Source organism: Gekko japonicus, unplaced genomic scaffold (assembly GCF_001447785.1).
Source record: "Gekko japonicus isolate JY-2015 unplaced genomic scaffold, Gekko_japonicus_V1.1 scaffold656, whole genome shotgun sequence".
NCBI lineage: Eukaryota > Metazoa > Chordata > Lepidosauria > Squamata > Gekkonidae > Gekko > Gekko japonicus.
In genome coordinates this window covers 854-20,461 of record NW_015168067.1, presented here as the reverse complement: position 1 = coordinate 20,461, position 19,608 = coordinate 854, and the positions used below count along the sequence as shown (strand labels likewise).

Genomic DNA, 19,608 nt, shown 5'->3' with positions numbered 1-19,608 from the left:
CTCCTCTTTTCCGCTCTGGTTGTCTTTTGTTACCTTGGATAGGCTTGTCCGCTTCTTTGCTTCCCTTTGTACAGTATTTCATTAAGTGTTTACATCATAGCAGTGTAATCCTAGGTAAAACTACACACTACGCCCTTTGACTTTGACAGGTGTAACTCTGTTTGGGGCATAAATCTGCCAATGGGGTCTGTCTCACATCTTAACTTTGGTACAAACTGCAGAGAAATAGCCACTTCCAATACTCGACAAATATCAAAAAATGGCTGTTTGGTACTAGTGAGAGGCAAAGCATAATTCTATAATGGCAGAATCTAATGATTGTTTGGTCCTTCTAGATGTGTCTGCAATTTCCAATCTCATCATGAAGCATGTCCCTGAAGCGAGGCTCGTAGAGGATATCGGCCACGAGCTAACCTATGTTTTGCCATACCAAGCCGCCAAGGAGGGTGCTTTTGTGGAACTGTTTCATGAGATCGATGACCGCCTCTCTGACCTGGGCATTTCCAGTTATGGCATTTCTGAGACCACTCTGGAGGAGGTACGTGAACTGCTTTTCTGACCGTTCAGTTTCAAAAGCTCTCCGCAGGTCCAAGAAGAGTCCTCTTGCATGCACCCTAGGGTTTGCACACAGGGAGTGCGTTTGTTTTCTTTTTGCCTTTGAGGCATAAGCACACCCACACTGCATTGCAAACTGCTATTCTGAAATATGTAAAAATAAATCATTTGTCGTGCAGTGTGAGGTTCTTGTTTTTTGAAGTCCCCAGTCCTGCTGTATGTGTGGGCCTAACCATGCCATGTTCAGAACTGCAATTAATGCATTCTGTGATCTTCCATTACATCTTAAAAGGTGATGTTATTAAGTGAATCTCTGCTGAAGTCATCGGGAGACAGTTTGTGCAGTCAGCAGAGTCAAGTGCTGAAGTTTTCTCTGTACTTCACAGAAAATCTTGACATATCAGAGAGAGAGAGAGAGAGAGATTCAATGCCTGACCTTCTCTGTGGCACCCTGTCTTAGTGTGTGTGGGGTGTTTCCCCCGCACTGGAAAGTTTCTCACTCCCCCCCCCCATACCATCTGTAGCCTGAAGTTTCAGCTTTTCTACACAGGTGTTTGCTGTCCTTTCCTCTTCCAGATATTTCTCAAAGTGGCAGAGGATAATGGTGTGGATGCAGAGACCTCAGGTAAATGTGGTTTTTCAGATGTAACTTAACAGAACACAGCAATGTGTCATTTGAGGTCTTATTGAAACACAGTCTGCCATGGAGCAGGGGTCACTGGGGTGTGCGTGGAGGGAGGTATTTGGGAATTTCCTGCACTGTGCAGGGGGTTGGACTAGATGACCCTGGAGGTCCCTTCCGACTCTATGATTCTATAATTCTCGCCAAATCCTGCCCATCTGTATAGCAGGACTTTAAGTGTGACCACAGTGTTTGAAAACCTTTGACCATGCAGAACTGCTCAAAGTCATGGAAAGTCTGCTTTAGTAAACCCAGCCTCCAGGGAAAATGTAGCACAGGTGTAGACTCTTTTCTCTGCAGTTGGGCTGATTGTAAAGGAAGCACCTGTTTGATAATGGATCTTCCACATGGAAGTGTTTCTGGATGGTTTCATGTAATGGTCATTCCATCTAAGGGGACTTTGCAGTGCTGTTGAGGAGATTCACAAGGTCAACATGAGATGAGATGTCCCAACACAGTGTTAGCGACACGTCTCCAGTTAGTATAAAAAGAAAGTGACCGATTCTGATCTAGCTGGGTAAGCTCATGTACGGTTCTCTTTTCAGATGGCACTTTACCTGCTAGAAGGAATCGACATCTCTTTGGAGACAGGCAAAGCTGCCTCCGTCCATTCACAGAAGATGATGCTTTTGACCCCAATGATTCCGACATAGATCCAGGTGATGGACATAAGGATTCTTTGCTTATTTGTCTTCTCGTGTTAGGAACTAATATGTTTTATGTACTAAGTACTTTTGTTGATTGACTAAGGGGTGGTTCACATATGTACCTTTATCACTTGATGGCTGCTTCATGGAATGAAGACTTGCATGTATGAATGTGATGGCACAGATCAGCCTGTCACTTCTATTTGGAGGCTTTCCGATGAAGTCCTCTCATTCAGCTCTGAATCATGAAGCCGAGAGCAATAGAGAACTTACGTGGTGTTACATGCATATGTGAACCAGAGTTGCAGAACAGTTAAATCAATCAAACGTTTAATAAGCATGGACTGGATGATGAACAGTTAAAAAGCTTTATCCATGAAAGTTTTTGTAACTTCAAGATCAGCAATCCTCAAACCAAGTCCCCAGGCAGCCAGTGGCAACCATGAACCTCTTCCTGGCCAACTTCCAGCATGACTTCCAACACTGTTCTGCACACAATGCCAAGAAGTCAGAGGTCTTTTGCTTCATGCCAAGCAGGAGGTACAGGCAGGAGATGTCCCTTTGGCAGGAACAGTGGACTGGGGGGAAGGGTCAGGTTCTCACATTGCAGCAAGAATTCTTCTTCTTGCCTTCTGCCTGTCTACAAGGCCCGGTGGAAAACAGAGGATGGCGTTTCTTCTCCCTTGCGTCACCTTTGTGTCCCAGAGGACTCAGAGAAGGGAGTAGTCACCAGGGCTCTTTTTGTAGAAAAAGCCCAGCAGGGACTCATTAGCATAATAGGCCACACCTCTGACAGCACAGCACATTAACATATTAGGCCACACCCCCATGTTACCAGAAGTGTGGTCATCCAGCCACACCCACCTTTTGCTTCTTATTCTGTTTACCTTGCTTGTTGTCAAACCCCAGGGCTTTTTTTGTAGCAGGAACCCCTTTGCATGTTAGGCCACACACCCCTAATGTAGCCAATCCTAATGAGTTTCTGCTGTTGGGTGTGGCCTATTATGCTAATGGGTTCCTGCTGGGCGTGGCCAACTCGGGAGCCAGCCGGAACTCCGTTCCTGTGCGTTCCTGCCCAAAAATAGCCCTGGTAGTCACAAATAATGACTGGCGACTAAGGCCCTGCAAACTTTGTAGGCCCCTGACCAAAGTTTTGGCAGCTTTGAGACCAACAAAGTTTTAAAGTCTGCAAGGCTTGGGAGACCGGACGGTGTGTCGTTGCCTACAGTTTCCTCTCATTTACACCAAAGCCACGGAGACAGGCCTGTATTGAAGCTTGGAATGGTCGTAGACATGTTTTTTCCCCCCTAGACAATGTGTTTGCAACATTCCCCTCCCATTTGCTGAAGTGTGCCAACACATCCTGCCGAAGGGCAGCTTGCTTGACTCCGGAGAGAGGAGAGGTCTCACGAACTGTCCTGTTTGCCTGCAGAATCCCGAGAGACGGACCTGTTAAGTGGGATGGACGGCAAAGGATCCTACCAGATGAAGGGCTGGAAGCTGACTCAGCAGCAGTTTGTCGCCCTGCTCTGGAAGAGGCTGCTGATCGCCAAGCGCAGCAGGAAGGGCTTCTTTGCACAGGTGAGACAGGCTGGACATTGGAAGCGTTAAAGGCCCCAAAGGTAGAACGGTTGCAAATGTTTTGCTCAGATGTTCCCTTACATGGCCAGCGTTATATATGCAGCTACCCAAATGGGGAATGCTCATAGTTCCACCATGCTGGGGGAACTCCGCTGTGTGAGAGGCTGTGAAAATACTGCCCTCCATTATCCTCAGAATCCTGTGACTTTTGACACTTACTGTTTTCTGGATGTGCAAATCTTTGCTGAATCTTTGGCAAATACTTGTGGCACTTGGCATCAGTATTTGAAATCCAAGCATGTTTGCAGTGGCCACTACACTGTCTGATACCTGGCAAGCCAAAGCAGTGATAATTTAATAGTATTTGTCATGGTCCCCCCCCATCAAGTCACAGCTGATTTATGACAACCCCATAGCATTTTCAAGGCAACAGACGTTCAATGGTGGTTTGCCATTGTCTGCCTCCACATCATGACCCTGGTATTCCTTGGACCGTCTCCCATCCAAATACTAGCCAAGGCTGACTTTGCTTAGCTTCTGAGATCTGAGCTCAGAAGGATTTAATCATATCAGTTTGGTGTAGTGGTTAAGTGCGTGGACTCTAATCTGGGAGAACTGGGTTTGATTCCCCACTCCTCCAGTTGCAGCTGCTGGATGACCTTGGGCAAGCCATAGTTCTGTCAGAGCTGTTCTTGAAAACAGCTGTTCTCTCAGAGCTTTCTTAGCCCCACCTACTTCACAGGGTGTCTGTTGTGGGGAGGGGAAGGGAAAGGAATTTGTAGGCCATTCTGAGACTCCTGAGTGAAGGGTGGGGTATAAATCCAATCTTCTTCTCCTCCTCCTCCTCCCCCCAGTGCCACTGGGTCTTGAGTAGATCAGGTAAAAGGCAAGTGATTGATACCTTAAATAAACTTGTTGCCTCGTTTCTTGCATTGTTGTAGTGTGGCACTGTTACCACTAGAGGGCAGTGCGGTTAAAGAATTTTGATGAACGTGCTGATTCTACTGGTGGCAACTGAACTTCTGTTTTCATAGTGGTTTGATTGGGCATCATTGTTTCATAGCACTTCTGAAAACAACTTCTCCCCGTTGTCCTTTCAGATTGTTCTCCCGGCTGTGTTCGTTTGCATTGCTCTAATGTTCAGTCTGATTGTGCCTCCCTTTGGTAAATATCCCAGCTTGGAATTGCAACCATGGATGTATGATGAGCAGTACACATTTGTCAGGTATGTATTAAACCACGGACAAAGAATGAAATATAAGTACTGTGTCCCTGGTGGGGTGGCATTGCCCACTAGACCATTTACTTATTGACATCTTCTCTGCCCAAAACAAAACAAAACAAAAGCCCAGCCACTATCTTAATTCCATATTGCATAGAAATGATGCCCTGTTTGGGTCATGAACACTAAACTGCAGAAGCGGAAGAAGCTGTACTACCCATTGCATGAGGTCACCTTAGGAACATAACTGATTCCCCTATATCAATCTATTGATTGTGGAAAGCGCAGTCAAGTTGCAGTTAACTTATGGTGGTCCCTGTAGGGTTTTCAAGGGAAGAGATGTTCAGAAGAGGTTTGCCTTTGCCTGCCTCTGTGTCGCAACCAGTGTTCCCTCTAAGCTGAGTCAGTGTGAGCTGGCTCACAGTTTTTTAGCCTCCGGCTCACACATTTTGGTCTCAGCTCAGGAAGGGATGGCTCCAGAGCAAACTGATTTATGCAGCAGCGAAATCGCTCGCTCACAACTTTAACGCCAGTAGCTCACAAAGTAGAGTTTTTGCTCACCAGACTCCACAGCTTAGAGGGAACATTGGTCGCAACCCTAGGATTCCTTGGTAGTCTCCCGTTCGAATACCGAGGTCTGACGAGATTGGGGTAGCCTGGGCCGTCCAAGTCAGGGCATATCCAAGCGAAAGGCATGGCAAATGCATTCGTTGTGCTAATAAACAGGCCTCTTTCTACTGTTACGACTGTGGTAGGATATGGGATAATGAAACACTTTAGTATATATGAAACACTGATACAACCGTGATACTACTATCCTGCCTTACTGTCCAGATGGGCTCATAAGATGACTGCAACTTTAAAATGGTAATAAAATATTTTAAACAAGCCGGTCTCTCGTTGATGCATCCACAGCAATGATGCTCCAGAAGATGCTGGCACTCAGCAGCTTTTGAACGCTCTCCTCAGTGAACCTGGTTTTGGGACCCGCTGTATGAAAGGACACCACATTCTGTAAGTGGATTGTTCACAAAACTCTTAAAACTCGGATTTATTTATTTATTTTTAAAGCATACATAGGCAAATGAGTGCTGCTTTCATGGACCTCTGGAATTTGTAGTGCATTTCTTGACATTTTATTTAGGACTGCGTTTGACTAGTTTACTTGTTTATTTACTGGCAGTCCTAACTGAGATTTTAAACTGTCATCTTTTATGCGTTCTATAACTGTTTTATTTATGTTGTAAGCCTCCTTGAGTTCCACACCGTGGAAAGGCAGCTAATGAATGCTTTAAATAAATAAATGACCAATATTACATTTAGGATTTGTTTATTGTAGGGTTGTTAGCCCCCCCCCCCGTTAGAGGCAGGAGATCCCCTCTGATCAGCTGGCCAGTGGGGGGACTTAACAGAAGGGGGAGGGAGGCCCAGGCTATGTTGCCGGCAACATGGTGATGTCACTTCCGGCATACACCGGAAATGGCATCATCACATCCACGACATTGCAGTGACCCTCTGGTATCTGGGCAGAAACGCTATGGTAGAGGCCATTTTTACCATAGAGTTTTTGCCCAAATACCAGGGTATCAGGACAGTGTCCAGGTGTGAGGATGTCACTTTCAGTGCACGCTGGAAGCGATGTAGCCACATTGCCTGCGATGTCACGTGGGCCTCCGTCCCGCTCCTAGTAAGTCTCCCCCCCATCCCCTGCGGGTTGCCAGGAGGGACCCGGCAACCCTGGTTTATTCCATAATTCTGTGAAGCTTGGAAAGTTGCAGAAAATGGCAGAGTGAAGCATTCTAGGAAGACAAAAGCCTGTTGGAAGCCAACTATGTTTGTGTGTAGCTCATCTGGTTGCAAAGAAATGATTGAAGGTATGTAGGTTGGGCCTGGTTCGATCTCAGGAGCCAGAGTAAGATTTGTGTCCAGAGTGTGGCTTCCATTCCTTTGAATGTCTGTGATTTGAAAAAAATAAATAGTTGAAAAAAATATGATGGTTCTTCCTGAGAAGATGAAACTGTACCTGAAGGTTGTGGATTTGTTGAATTATTTGTACTCACACCAGAAATCTGTTTCTAATGCAACTGACCGTGCACATGGTTACATTTTGGCCAGTTATGTTTCTTACAGGGTGGCACAGTTAGCCTTGGCAGCCAGGGAAACATAGGCTAAGAGTTGTGTCTAAAAGCTGAAATACTTTATTTGTACATAAAGAATTTTCTTGTGTGATTTCTAATGTGTTTCTACATGCTTTTAACTTTTTAATGTTACTGTTTTTGCTGTCGTTTGTGATTCTTTTTGTGCATCCTAATTGTAATGGCCTTTGGCCCTACAGAATAAATTATACCCTGCACAACTGATTAATTGAAGACAGGAAGTTAGAATGCTTGGGTGTGGTTCTGGCCATGTCACTCATTCGTACACGGTGGATAACAGGAAGTGTCGCCCGTTGACCCTACTGACACACCAGGCAATATAACTTGAGAAAGTTTTTTTCACTCTCTTTGGACTTTTTTCCCCTTTCATGCAGAGATACCCCTTGTTCTGTTGGAGAAAAGGACTGGACCATCAGTCCTGTGCCTGAGACAGTAATGGAAATCTTCCAGAATGGGAACTGGACCATGGAGAATCCTTCCCCATCCTGCATGTGTAGCAATGACAAGGCCAAAAAGATGCTTCCTACGTGTCCTCCAGGGGCCGGTGGGCTGCCTCCTCCCCAGGTACTCGATCATCTGGATGCTTTTTTGTTCTGGGGCATGAGAGTTATGATGAGTATGATGGACTGGCTGTCTCTGGGGTCGTCTTTCCATGGGCACATAGCAAAAGAATGCCAAGATCCCGGTGGGCAGCCATGTTGGTCAGAAGCAGTAGAACAAAGTTTGATTCCAGTGGCCTCAAACTTTGTTCACAAGAATGCCACGTTATCCTTGCCTGTTTTATATAGATATGGATATTTGCATTTCGGTGGAATTTAAAACATCTGCATATCTATTTCCCAAGCGTGGACTGGAGTCACACTTGCACTAAACAGATTTTTCTGCAAACTTGGGTGACTCCCCAAGTTTGCAGAACAATCTGAAATCTTCAAAAAAGTACACGGGGGGGGGTTAAAATCCCCTCCCACACAAGCACAGGGAATGCACCTACCTGCAGTGGTCATCGTTGGAGTCCAGGAGCTGTGCCCAGCAGCGGTGGCAGTGCTCTGGAGCCACGCTGGGCCTAGCAGGGACCCAGCCCGGGAGCCCTGCTGGCCCCAACGGTGGCAGTGCAGCTCCATATGCGGCATGCTGGTGGCAGCACAGCCCAGGAGTTGCACTGGGCCCGCTGGCAGCAACAGGGCAGCCTCTGAGTTGTGTTGGGGCCAGCAAGAAAGTGGGGGGGATTCCGCCCTGCGCGTATTGCGGGCCCATGCTTGCGATAGTATATTAACCCAAATCCATTTTTTGTTTATGCGAAACGAAAAAGACGCTTTAAACTACACGTTAATTCTTGTTCTCATGCAGTCTCATCTGACCCTGCACCATTTTATTTCCGAATAAAGAGTTGCTTTTATTTCAGTAATTAATCTCCAGCATGAGCACATCTATCTGACAAACGTCAAAAAATGCATTCATTTGTTCATCAGCGTATCAAGTCATAGTTCTGTTCTCCAGTCCTCCATTGTGGGTAGTTACACGCTTTTTCTAAAATGTAGCTGATAGTATTCTAGCAGCCGCCAACGGATTTCTAATGTGTTTTGTCATAACTTAGCCCACAGAAGTGTTGAAGGTATTCTGCCACTAATGATGTTCTTGGCTTTTCTTTTGGATGTCCCCCCCATCCCCCAATCCATGGACAACAGAGAACGCAGAACACCACAGACATCCTTCAGAACTTAACGGGCCGCAACATTTCTGATTACCTGGTGAAGACATACGTACAGATCATTGGGAAAGGGTATCTGTCACATAGTATATTGTATTTTATTGCTCATATGTATAGAAGGGTCATTTGCTTGAATCTTGATGAAAATACCCACTGAGGGAAATCCTTCTGCCAATGGAACACAACTTTCTTGCTTTCCTACTCCTGCGGCAGACCCAGGTGCTCCCCAAAATGTTACTCCTAAGGGACAGGGGACCCCTAGGAATAGCATGAAGGTCTGTAATTGGGGGGGGGGAGGGGACTGGAGGAAATCTTCCTCTCCATTGGTGGAAATCTTCCATGGGATCCAATCAACTCATCCTTTGGAAACCAGGGGTATGAACTTAAATGAGGTTTAACTTTATCGGAGAATTCTGCACAGGGACCACATTTAAGTTTTGCAGTGTTGAATACCTAAGTTTAAGAATATGAATCCTGGCACAGAGGATGGTGTAGTATGGCTCCTCCTTGGGCCATGAATTTCTGGTCACACGGGAAGAGTCTACAATCAGTGTTCCCTCTAAGCTGTGCATGTGAGCGGTCGCTCATTAACACAGGAAGCCCCGCTCAGCAGCGGTCTGGAGCCACACAGGGTTTGGCACTGCCCATTGCCCATTTTAAGATTATAGCAGTTGTATTCTGCTCAGGATGTGAACTGCTCCACTCAGTAGGGGGGGGGGGAAATTAGAGGGAACATTGTCTACAATGCAGCTGTTTCCCAGACTAGTGTTGCCTGTCCTGGAAACTGATCTGATTGTTCCTTGGACAATTTTTGTTGTAACCACTGAACACCTTTTTGATAATATTTTTTCATACATTGCAGATGTATGAAATGTGTCTCAATGTGTCTCAAAAAAAGAAAGAAACGAAATCTCTCACCAAAGTCACATAGGAAGCACACAGTTACCTTTCTATATAATTCTCTGAATGAGAAACCAGCCCTGTCTTCACTATCCTGATCTATTTGGCTGCTACTCACTATAACTGTATAACATTAAACAATCAGAGTTCTGCCCCCACACCCAAAGAATCCTGTATGAAGGCAGGGTATTAAAAATTCCCATTATGAGACCCCCTAGCCCACTCATCTGCAGTGCTAAAAATTTCCAAAGTTTCTGAGGAAGACATAATGGGTGTTAGATAATGGGCTCTTCCACGTTCTCTAGTGGTCGATTCGATATTAGATCACTGTATGTCTGGCATAAAAACCTGCAGTGTAAATCTGCAGGAAGATAGGCCAGACATAACATGATGCAATATTGAATTTACCAATAGAGGGAGCAAAACACATGTAGGAAGGGGGGGGGGACCCTGAAGCAATAGGGACACACAAGTGATGAAAAAGAAAATGCAGAAGAACCCATAGTATTAAGATTGAAGTATAAATAACAGTGATAACCAAGCAAGTCCTTTTTCCCATTCTGAAAAGGGTTTATCAGAGGGGTGTATTCTGAATACAGAGGTTGGATGTCTCTTGCCAGGTGGCTAACAAACACTTTTCTTTTTTGCCTCCATAGTTTGAAGAGTAAGCACTGGGTGAATGAATTCAGGTAAGATAACGTTCTTTCTCCTTTAACTTTGTGAGGCTTGTTTATCTTCTTTCGTCCTAGACATCTTTTGGAATGACTCTACGATACTCTGGGCCAAACTACATGGTCCTCTGGAGATCAGTGACTGGATCTCTCTATCATTTTTAACATTGAAAAGCCATTGTAGTGGGGCAGGGGATTTGGACCAGGCAGTGGTGCTGGGCGCGATCACACCCCAGCATCTGGGAAGCGCAGTGCTCCCGTGGCGAACCCATGGCTGCCTGCCAAAGGTGCGGATTAAAAAACTAGTACTTACGAGGTACTAGTTTCCGGAAACCGCGGGCCAAGGGCGGGCATCTGATCACGTTTCCGGTGGACTTACGTGGCATCCGGCGCCCGTCTCCGCAGGTTGCGCTACAGCGCCCAACAGCGCATGCGCACAAAGAGCGATTGCTAGTGCGATCACGCAGCGCGGCTTCTGTGCCGTGCTGCAGGATACCCGTCTGGTCGGCATCTCCCCCCTAACCACGGGACCTCGACCGGGACGTGTGCTCGGGCGTTGGGCGTTTCTTCCGGGGCAATTAGCCATGCCTCCCCCCTGCGATATCCGGCCCGTGTGACCGGGGCCTGTGTTACCTTTCCTCAATCAAAATCTCTCAGTGCTGTTATTAGACACCAAGTTGGACCCAGCACCAGTTTCTGCTGGTGCAAGGAGATCTTCCCCTGGAGCATACAAAAACCCTCTAGAATGTTAACCATAATTTTAATATGCCCTTTAGGTATGGAGGATTTTCACTGGGAGCCAGTAGTTCTCTTGTGCTTCCTCCAAGTCAAGAAGTGAATGATGCCATCAGACAAGTGAAGAAGATCTTAGAACTGGCCAAGGTAAGCAGATTGAGACATCAACCCCAGAGTCCCTTGAATGGGAGATTTGCTGGCCAGGCCTTGCTGCCATGTTGGGCATGCAGTTAACCAATGTGTGGCAAAGAGTCCCTGTCTCTAAACAAATCTCCAAGGAAATAAGTCTGGGGGGGGAAGCTGTGTGAATTTGTTGGAGCAAAAATAAACAGGAGTCTTGCAGCACTTCAGAAACTAGCACAACGTTATTCCAAGCTTTCATGGACTAGAACCCATTTCTTTAGATGCAGTGAGGGCACTGAATGTTACACAATAGCATTTCACCCTGGGCTACCTGTTTTTTGTGGCCTCTTGGCTGTGTTGGTGGTTCATTTGTTTTCATACCCACTCATAAAATAACTACCAGGAACCACTGAGTGCATCAAAAGAAGTGAGCTGTAATCTACAGATTATTCTGGAATAAAGCTTTGCTAGTCCTTAAGGTACCACAAAACACCCAGAAAACAAGCAACTTTATCCAAGCCATATACCAACTTGTGATTTTCTTTTTTCAGGGGAGTTCTGGAGAACGTTTTCTTAATAGTCTAGGGAGCTTCATGAAGGGACTGGATACAAACAATAACGTAAAGGTAATTTCTGTGCGTGATCAAATATAGCAAGAGGCCCTGGGAATCCACAGCAATGCTTCTCAAACTTTAGACAGTTGAGACACAGCTTTTTTTCGGAGTTACTACTGGCAGCACATTTTACCCTTAAAGCTGCAGAAGTTTACTTTTACCGTACAAGAGCTGCATTTATCCAGCCTCAGAGGAGTGCACCACAGGTGTATCTGCATGAGTCTGGATATGCTTCCTGGTTGGAAGAAGGCAAACCCCAAGCAGTGACGCATGCAGTGGTGTGATAGAGAACCTCCTCAGTACATGGATGATCCTATTAGACCTGATGCAAACTCATGGCAGAAGCAGTAGAGCCAGTTGGAAGGAGGCAAGGCCAGAGCAGTCGCAGCAGGTAGCCCTTGCTGGGAATGGATGCTTTGGGATCATAGGTGTCCTTAACTGTTTAATAAATGTCATTCCTTGCAGCACGATACTGGTCATGCTGTCTCCTAAGCAAGCAAGCAAGCACCCTGATATTGCCAGGGAGAGGTGTACTGAGAGCAGAGTGACCAGTGCTGCAAACACTTCCCTCTAGCGTTTTACATTTCACTCTCCCAGCTCACCCCTTACATTATGTTTGCAATTAACTTAGTGAAAGAACATCTTGGCCAAAGGCACACTGAGATCATATGCCTTGAATCACCACCATCCCCCCTGCAGATTTGAGAGTTCCTGCCTTTGTATACTTATTTAGAATATTTCTATACCACCTCTTCCGAGTCCTGTTTGAGGTGCCTTACAATTAAAAAACACAGTATAAAAACAAGCCAGTTGAAAGATCCCAAGTCATTAGACATAAGGAGCATAAAAACTACCCATAAAAATAGAATCAGAACACTAAAAGGCTGATAAGATAAACCCTTGATTAAATGCCTGAGTAAAAAGTTGGGGTTTGGCATGGTGTTTTTATAGTGAAGTAGGAGCCAGGAAAGCCTCAAGGGGGGGAGGGCATTCTAAAGGCGAGGTGCCACCACAGAAAACGCCCTGTCTCTGGTTGCCCCCCCCCTCGAAAGGCAGAGACACGGAGAGGAGGGGTTGGTGGTCTGGATAGTATGGGAGGAAATGGTCCCATTCCGTCTCCTGAATGCCTGCACCTTCCCCTTCTTCAGGTGTGGTTCAATAACAAGGGCTGGCACGCAGTTGGCTCCTTTCTCAATGTGATCAACAATGCGATCCTCCGGGCTAACCTGCAGGAGGGAGAGAACCCCAGCACCTATGGCATCACAGCTTACAACCACCCACTGAACCTCACCAAGCAACAGCTGTCTGAAGTCGCCCTGTAAGTCCTGGGATGAGCATCTGGTGGGGGATGGGGTGGAGGAGAAGACAGGCCAAAGGGACAGGGAAGCGGAGAGAGGAACCGTCCTTCTTGAAGGCAGAGGAGAATCTGCTCAGCCGTTTCCATCCTTGTGGCTCCAGTGGCATAAGCCAGGGCTGCAGTTAAAATCAGTCTCTGTCTCTGTCTCTGTCTCTGTCTCTCTCTCTCTCTGTCTCTCTCTCTCTCTCTCTCTCTCTCTCTCTCTCTCTCTCTCTCTCTCTCTGTCTCTCTGTCTCTCTGTCTCTCTGTCTCTCTGTCTCTGTCTGTCTGTCTTGGTGGTTCCCCTGGGATTTAGTTGTGTCTTGTATTCCTGTATATCCAATCGAGTTGCAAGCCAGTCTTTCTCACCCTTTGCACGTTTCCTTTTGCTATCAGGATGACCACGTCAGTGGATGTTCTGGTCTCCATCTGCGTCATCTTTGCCATGTCCTTTGTCCCGGCCAGCTTTGTGGTTTTCTTGATCCAGGAGCGAGTCAGCAAGGCCAAGCACCTGCAGTTCATCAGTGGGGTGAAGCCGGTTATCTACTGGCTGGCCAACTTTGTCTGGGATATGGTAAGGCTGTGCCTGTTTCGTCTCCGCCCCCTTCCCCCATCCCTGAAAGACAGCATATACTAGCAGACTGAGCCACTGAATGTGTCTTTTATCTTGTGCCTCTTATCGTTTTTATTTGTGAGCCTCCTCAAGTGTGTTGTGGTAGTGGTGGCATATGAATTCCCTACCTACATAAATGAATGCACAACCGGTGGTTATTTGGACCCAGGAAAATCTAAACCATGCCATCAGGACCAATGGTTTAACTGTTTTAACATATTGTCAGTAAGCCGCCCTGAGCCCGCCTTGGTGGGGAGGGCGGGATACAAATTAAATAAATAATAATGATAAATGATACAGATAATCAGTGTTTCCTCTAAGCTGAGTTACTGTGAGCCAGCTCACAGATTTTTGTCTTAGCTCAGGAAGGCCGGCTCCAGAGCAAACTGATTTATGCAGTCACCAAATCGCTCGCTCACAACTTTAAGGCCCGTAGCTCGCAAAGTAGAATTTTTGCTCACAAGACTCCACAGCTTAGAGGGAATATTGTAGATAATGTAATATTGCGTATATTTACTGAGGGCTGACAACCTGGGCAGATTTAGGTGTGCGTCAGCTGATCGGTTGTGCGTGGTGTAACTCAGAGCTTATGCAGCTGTGGCCATGATCTGGAGCTGAGAAACCCTACATTCATCTTTCCCTGTGGTGTCCTGACCTGGATAGCCCAGGCAAGCCTGATCTTGATAGATCTCAGAAGCTAAGCAGGGTCGGCCCTGACTAGTGTTTGGATGGGAGACCTCCAAGGAATGCCAGTGCCGTTACGTGGAGGCAGGCAATGGCCAACCATCTCTGAAACATCTCTTGCTTTGAAACTCCTACAGGATCATCATAATTCAGCTGTGACTGGACGGCACTTTCCACCACCACCCTCTGATCATACTGAAAGTGTCAAAATAGGCAAAGTTATTTTATAATGGATTTCTTAAAACCTGCCCCTTCGAAGCATTATTTGTTCCCAGCAGAAAGAGCCAGTTTGGTTTAGTGGTGGTTAAAGAGCTGCGGACTCTGTTCTGGAGGACCGGGTTTGATTCCCCACTCCTCCACTCGAAGCTAGCTGGGTGGCCTTGGGTCAGTCACAGTTCTCTCAGCCCAAAAAATAAGCCTAGTTCACCACAAAAAAGAGCTAGCGTTTCAGGCCGCCAGACAATCTTTGGATCTCCAGGCTATACCCCGCCCACTGCCATAGGATAATTAATTGTTCCCAGCAGAAGACAGACACAGTCAACTGCATTCACAGAACAGCTCTTGACTCTTACAGCAAAGTCCTCAACAGAGTTACTCCCTCCTAAGTCTACTGAGATGAATGTATTTAAGGCTGGAACAACTATGCATAGGAATAGAATTGGCTGCTTCCACGCTGGGATTTCCCCCTGGCTGCCACACAGCACCCCCCACTTTATTTAGGGACTCTCCTCTTGAAGCTGGAGCAAAGAAATGCCACTTTTGCTCAGACTTAAAAGGGGCAGTGGCAAGCTGGCTGCAGACAGACCCTCGGTATGAAAGCTCTGTCCTCCAGACAAACGGGGTGGGTGGGGCTTAGCACCATCTTCAAAATGGATAACCCTCAGCTCTGGTTTCCCTCCCTTTAACCCTTAAAAAACCTGAGCTGTGAGTCTTGCATGAACTCTGGCAGAGGAGGGGAGGTTTCCAGGCTGTGGGAGTACCTGTACCACCTGATTATTGCTCGTTCAGCATTTCAGATGAGCAGAAAGGGGGTTGGGGAGGGGCAGGACCAGCAGGCAGTGGGGGCAGGGCCATGCTCTTTCTGTGTGCTTCAGTCCCACTTGCTTTGGCCATCCCTGTTGTGAAAGCAGCCACTGATAGTCTTCAGCAACAACTGTTTCAGTAACCAGACCCACCCTATACACTGCTGGGTTCCTGAGAACAAATGTAGAAGCTCTTGAAATGACAGTCCAGGAATGAGATGATGATAATAATAATAATTGTTATTGTTATTTGCTCTCAGGGTTTTTTTTGGGGGGGCATAATCTAATCTTGCAACATTTGGCCAAAACATTAGAGTGGCAAAAGCAATAGGAGCACTTTGTGGGGGCTCTTTCCCGTTGATCTGCCTGCCCCCCCTCCCCCCGCGTAGGGTTCTCTTTGTTTCATCACAGTTAGACTTGCCAAAGCTGATAGGCACTTGCCTAAAGGGAGTGAGAAATCCTTCCCCATTTAATTTTTTTTAGTGCAGGTGATTTGCATCCTTTAACTGGGAGTTGTGTTGACTCTGTGTGTTTGTGCATGTTTTTAACTTCCAGTGCAACTACGTGGTTCCTGCCACTCTGGTCATTATCATCTTCATCTGCTTCCAGCAGAAGTCCTACGTGTCTTCATCCAACCTCCCGGTGCTTGCTCTCCTCCTCTTGCTGTATGGGTAAGGAGAGGCTTTCTGCGGGTGGGAGGGGCAAGGGGGGAGAACCGGCTCGGGCTGGAATCTGGGAGGCTCAGACCCCTCACGGGGCCGTGAAACTTGCTTGGGTGACTTCGCTGTGTACCTCACCTAACGTACCTCACAGGAGTGTTGTGAGGATAAAACGGAGAAGGGAAAAGAATCACATATACTGCCCTGAGCTCCTTGGAGGAAGGTCAGGGTAAAAAAATGTACTAAATACCTGAAATAAACTTCTTCACGCTGCTTCCTTTTCACTTGCCAGGTGGTCCATAACCCCGCTCATGTACCCAGCATCCTTTGTGTTCAAGATCCCTAGCACAGCGTACGTGGTGCTGACCAGCGTGAACCTCTTCATTGGGATCAATGGGAGCGTGGCCACTTTTGTCCTTGAGCTTTTCACCAACAATGTAAGTTCTTCATCAGCCATGGCCAACATTACCTGCTGACTTCTCTTCAGAGCTGACTGCTTTTGTTTTGTTTTTGGTTAATATTTAAAGACAGCCGAACCTGAACGCTGAGGGCCAAACTCAACGGGAGGGGGGGGCACCATTTGAAAAGGCATTTTTTGGGTGGGGTCACAGGAGCGCCCCAGCCCGATCAGAATTGGGCCCTCACAGCATTTTCAGATTGCTTAAAAACGATGGTAGCCTTCACAGGTCAGACCCGTGGACGCTGTCATATCTAGTTTGGCCCTGAGCCATGTTCAGCTGAGTGCTAGGTGTCTGCTCAGGTTTCACCCTAGGAAGGAACTGGGCCCCTTTGTGGGATTTTGTTTAGTCTGCTTAACTTATGCTGGCTGCCAAATCTTGCCACAATTTGGTGGTTACTGTTTTTTTAAAAAAGAATCTAGCTTGATACATTGAGAAGAACGTGTGCCTGTTCTGTAGTCCTATAGATGAAGGTGGAGAATCATGCTTATTGTGGAAGCCTCCCTGTTACTTTCAGATGTATGAGTCCTTCACCCACACCACCCACACATTTATAAAGCCTTCCTCCATATGAATCGGAACTAGCAAACTCTCTTAATTAAAGCAAAAAAGGAAAGCCAGGATTCTGCTGCAGTTTGCATATTGCATAAGACCTTTTCAGACAGTATGCCGACCCATGCTGGGCGTCAGGCAACTGTGATTGGTGGGAGTGAATGTACCTGCATTGACCTCAGTACTTGTGGGTCACCGTGCTGTCTGAACTATGTGCTTATTTTGCATGCATGTACAGCTTCAGGATGCATGAACCAGAACCTTGGGAAATCCAGCAGCCAGCTTGTGCATGCCAAGCTGTGTGTGCATTGCCCCTGTTCAGACATAATGGTGACCGTGTGTACTGGGAGGATCTGCTCATGTTTGCTGGCCTCCCAGTATACATGGCTCAAGTTAAGACGCTGAACTGCAGGCTGTGGAAGGTCGGTAGTTCAGCAGTTCGAGACCCGGGTGTGTGCCGCATGACAGAGTGAGCTCCCGTCTCTAGTTCCAGCACCTGCCAACCTAGCAGTTCGAAAGCAAGAGATTGCAAGTAGATAAATAGGTACCACTTTGGTGGGAAGGTAACAGCATTCCGTGCGCCTTGGTGTTTAGTCATGCTGGCCACATGACCACGGAAACGTCTTCAGACAGCGCTGGCTCTTCGGCTTTGAAACGGAGATGAGCACCGCAACCCTAGAGTCGGATTCGACTGGCTTTCCAGCAAGGGAACCTTTACCTTTAACATCTGAAAAGGGCTTACAATAGTGTTGTGCCCAATCAGAATTCTGAATATCTTGGGTACAATCTAGACAAAGTTAGGGTGAAACTGGATGGAAACAGCCCACAATGGATTGTTTAACTGACTAAATTGTGTGCTGATGTATTTCTTGTTGATGTGGTAGGGAACCAGCTAGTCACTAGCATTCATGGGCAATTTTGCATCAGATTTTCAAAACTGTTCCCCCACCCCCCGAACTTGGTGCTAGAGAGGAAATGTAGGTTTGCAGTCTACACTAGTCTCAAAAGGTAACATGTGACGGAATGCTCAGGCAAACTCTCTTTGCAGTCAGGCAGCCAAATCTTTAATTCTCAGATCACTTTACTCATTGATTCCAGAAGGTGTGTTGGGGATTGGGCTGTGCTTGCTGAGCTCATACATTTCCTGCCTTTTGGTATCCTTTCCTCTTGGTGACCTTTCCAAACCGCTGACCTGCTGCTGCTTTTGTGTCCATAGAAGCTGAACAACATCAATGACATCCTGAAGTCGGTGTTCCTCATCTTCCCCCACTTCTGTCTGGGCCGTGGGCTGATCGACATGGTGAAGAACCAAGCCATGGCAGATGCTCTGGAAAGGTTTGGTACGTGAGGCATTGCACAACACCGCACGGGATCCCGTGGCACAGATTTGGAATGTGGAGACCAAGGCTGTGAGGCATCTGTTCTTAGGCCATCCAAATTCTGCACTAAGAGAAATGGGATTCTGCAACTTGTATAAATTATACAAATGGAGCCCATTTGCATGCTTTTGTTTTGCATATTTCGATGGGCCATCTTTACTAATTTGCTTATTGTACCCTAGGTTTGTTAGTAATGGAACAGAGTAAATACCTATGCAGAGCACAAGAATCGCCAGCCCCAAACCTTTCTGGCTTTTGAGATTTCAGCAGGCATTGCTCCTGCCTTGCAAGCACACTTTCCTAAAGGCGCTAGAAACTTCTTTTAAAAGAGAGAATTGCTCGGATTCTCAAGGCACCTTCTGCACCCAGTGCGGGCCTAAGAGTTACTCCTTTCTAAACCCATTTACTTCTATGGATTTAGAAAGGTATAACTCTTTTTAGGTCGCTCGCTTAAGGAATGCTGAACATACACTTGAAAATGCAAAGGGAAAACAAATGGGGACAAACTTTGTGTCTGCGAAGATGCGCATCATGCCCATGCACTTGTTTGGGAGCCGGGATTGGCTACTGCTCTTTACCTAAGTAAACATTCCGTGGCAAACTCTTGTTTGTCCTACGTGATGGATGAAAACCCCCTGAATCTTTAGTGAATTAGTGGAGTAGGCATTACATAGTCTCCAATAAGCATCGATCGTTATCCGTTTTTCTGGATACTTCAGTCATGTCCTCTGTTTAAATGAACAGTTGATACTAAAAAAATTGTAAGAAGGGTTTGGATATATAAAACAATAGCTTATTGTGCGCAGTGTCAGTTGATTGTGTTTTTTTTTTCCTGGTGGCAACTGAAAAAGAGTGTTTCTGCCTTTCCCTTTCAGGTGAGAATCGCTTTGTTTCCCCCCTCTCCTGGGACCTGGTGGGGCGCAACCTTTTTGCCATGGCTGTGGAAGGTGCCGTCTTCTTCCTCATCACAGTGCTTATCCAGTACAGGTTCTTTATCAAACCCAGGTAAGATGGCCTCTGTGACAAATGTGCCCCCAACCTGGGGAAGACAGTCATGGAGTGGGGTGTGGCACGAGGGTTTGAATCCTTTGAGGGATGGGTGAATCAGGACAAGCACTTATTTTCCAGAAAAAGTGATGTGGGAAAAGAAGGAACACCGAGGAGAACTCTGACAGCAGCTGAAGCCCTCTTTTCCTTTTCCACCACCATCATCCCAATAATTTTTTGAGCATTTTTTTTTTTAGCATTTCCCCTAGAACTGACTGCTTTCACTCGAACTCCCATTTACTCACGGACTTCTTTTCTGTGCCT

The 19,608-nt window shown here is 46.6% G+C and overlaps 1 protein-coding gene across 1 annotated transcript in view; it reads left to right on the top strand.

The window, feature by feature from the left end:
- The window catches only part of ABCA1 (ATP binding cassette subfamily A member 1), a gene marked incomplete at its 3' end in the record, with an annotated part of 123,298 nt that extends 103,902 nt beyond the window's left edge, over nt 1–19,396 (top strand). Inside the window, 17 exon segments of the mRNA XM_015414570.1 lie at nt 336–538; nt 1,132–1,180; nt 1,783–1,896; nt 3,317–3,465; nt 4,566–4,690; nt 5,603–5,701; nt 7,218–7,407; nt 8,529–8,623; nt 10,108–10,140; nt 10,899–11,004; nt 11,532–11,606; nt 12,743–12,912; nt 13,327–13,504; nt 15,805–15,920; nt 16,201–16,345; nt 18,135–18,258; nt 19,173–19,396. Of these exon segments, the coding sequence (XP_015270056.1) occupies nt 336–538; nt 1,132–1,180; nt 1,783–1,896; nt 3,317–3,465; nt 4,566–4,690; nt 5,603–5,701; nt 7,218–7,407; nt 8,529–8,623; nt 10,108–10,140; nt 10,899–11,004; nt 11,532–11,606; nt 12,743–12,912; nt 13,327–13,504; nt 15,805–15,920; nt 16,201–16,345; nt 18,135–18,258; nt 19,173–19,396 (2,195 nt within the window).
- Nucleotides 19,397–19,608: the final 212 nt, after the last annotated feature.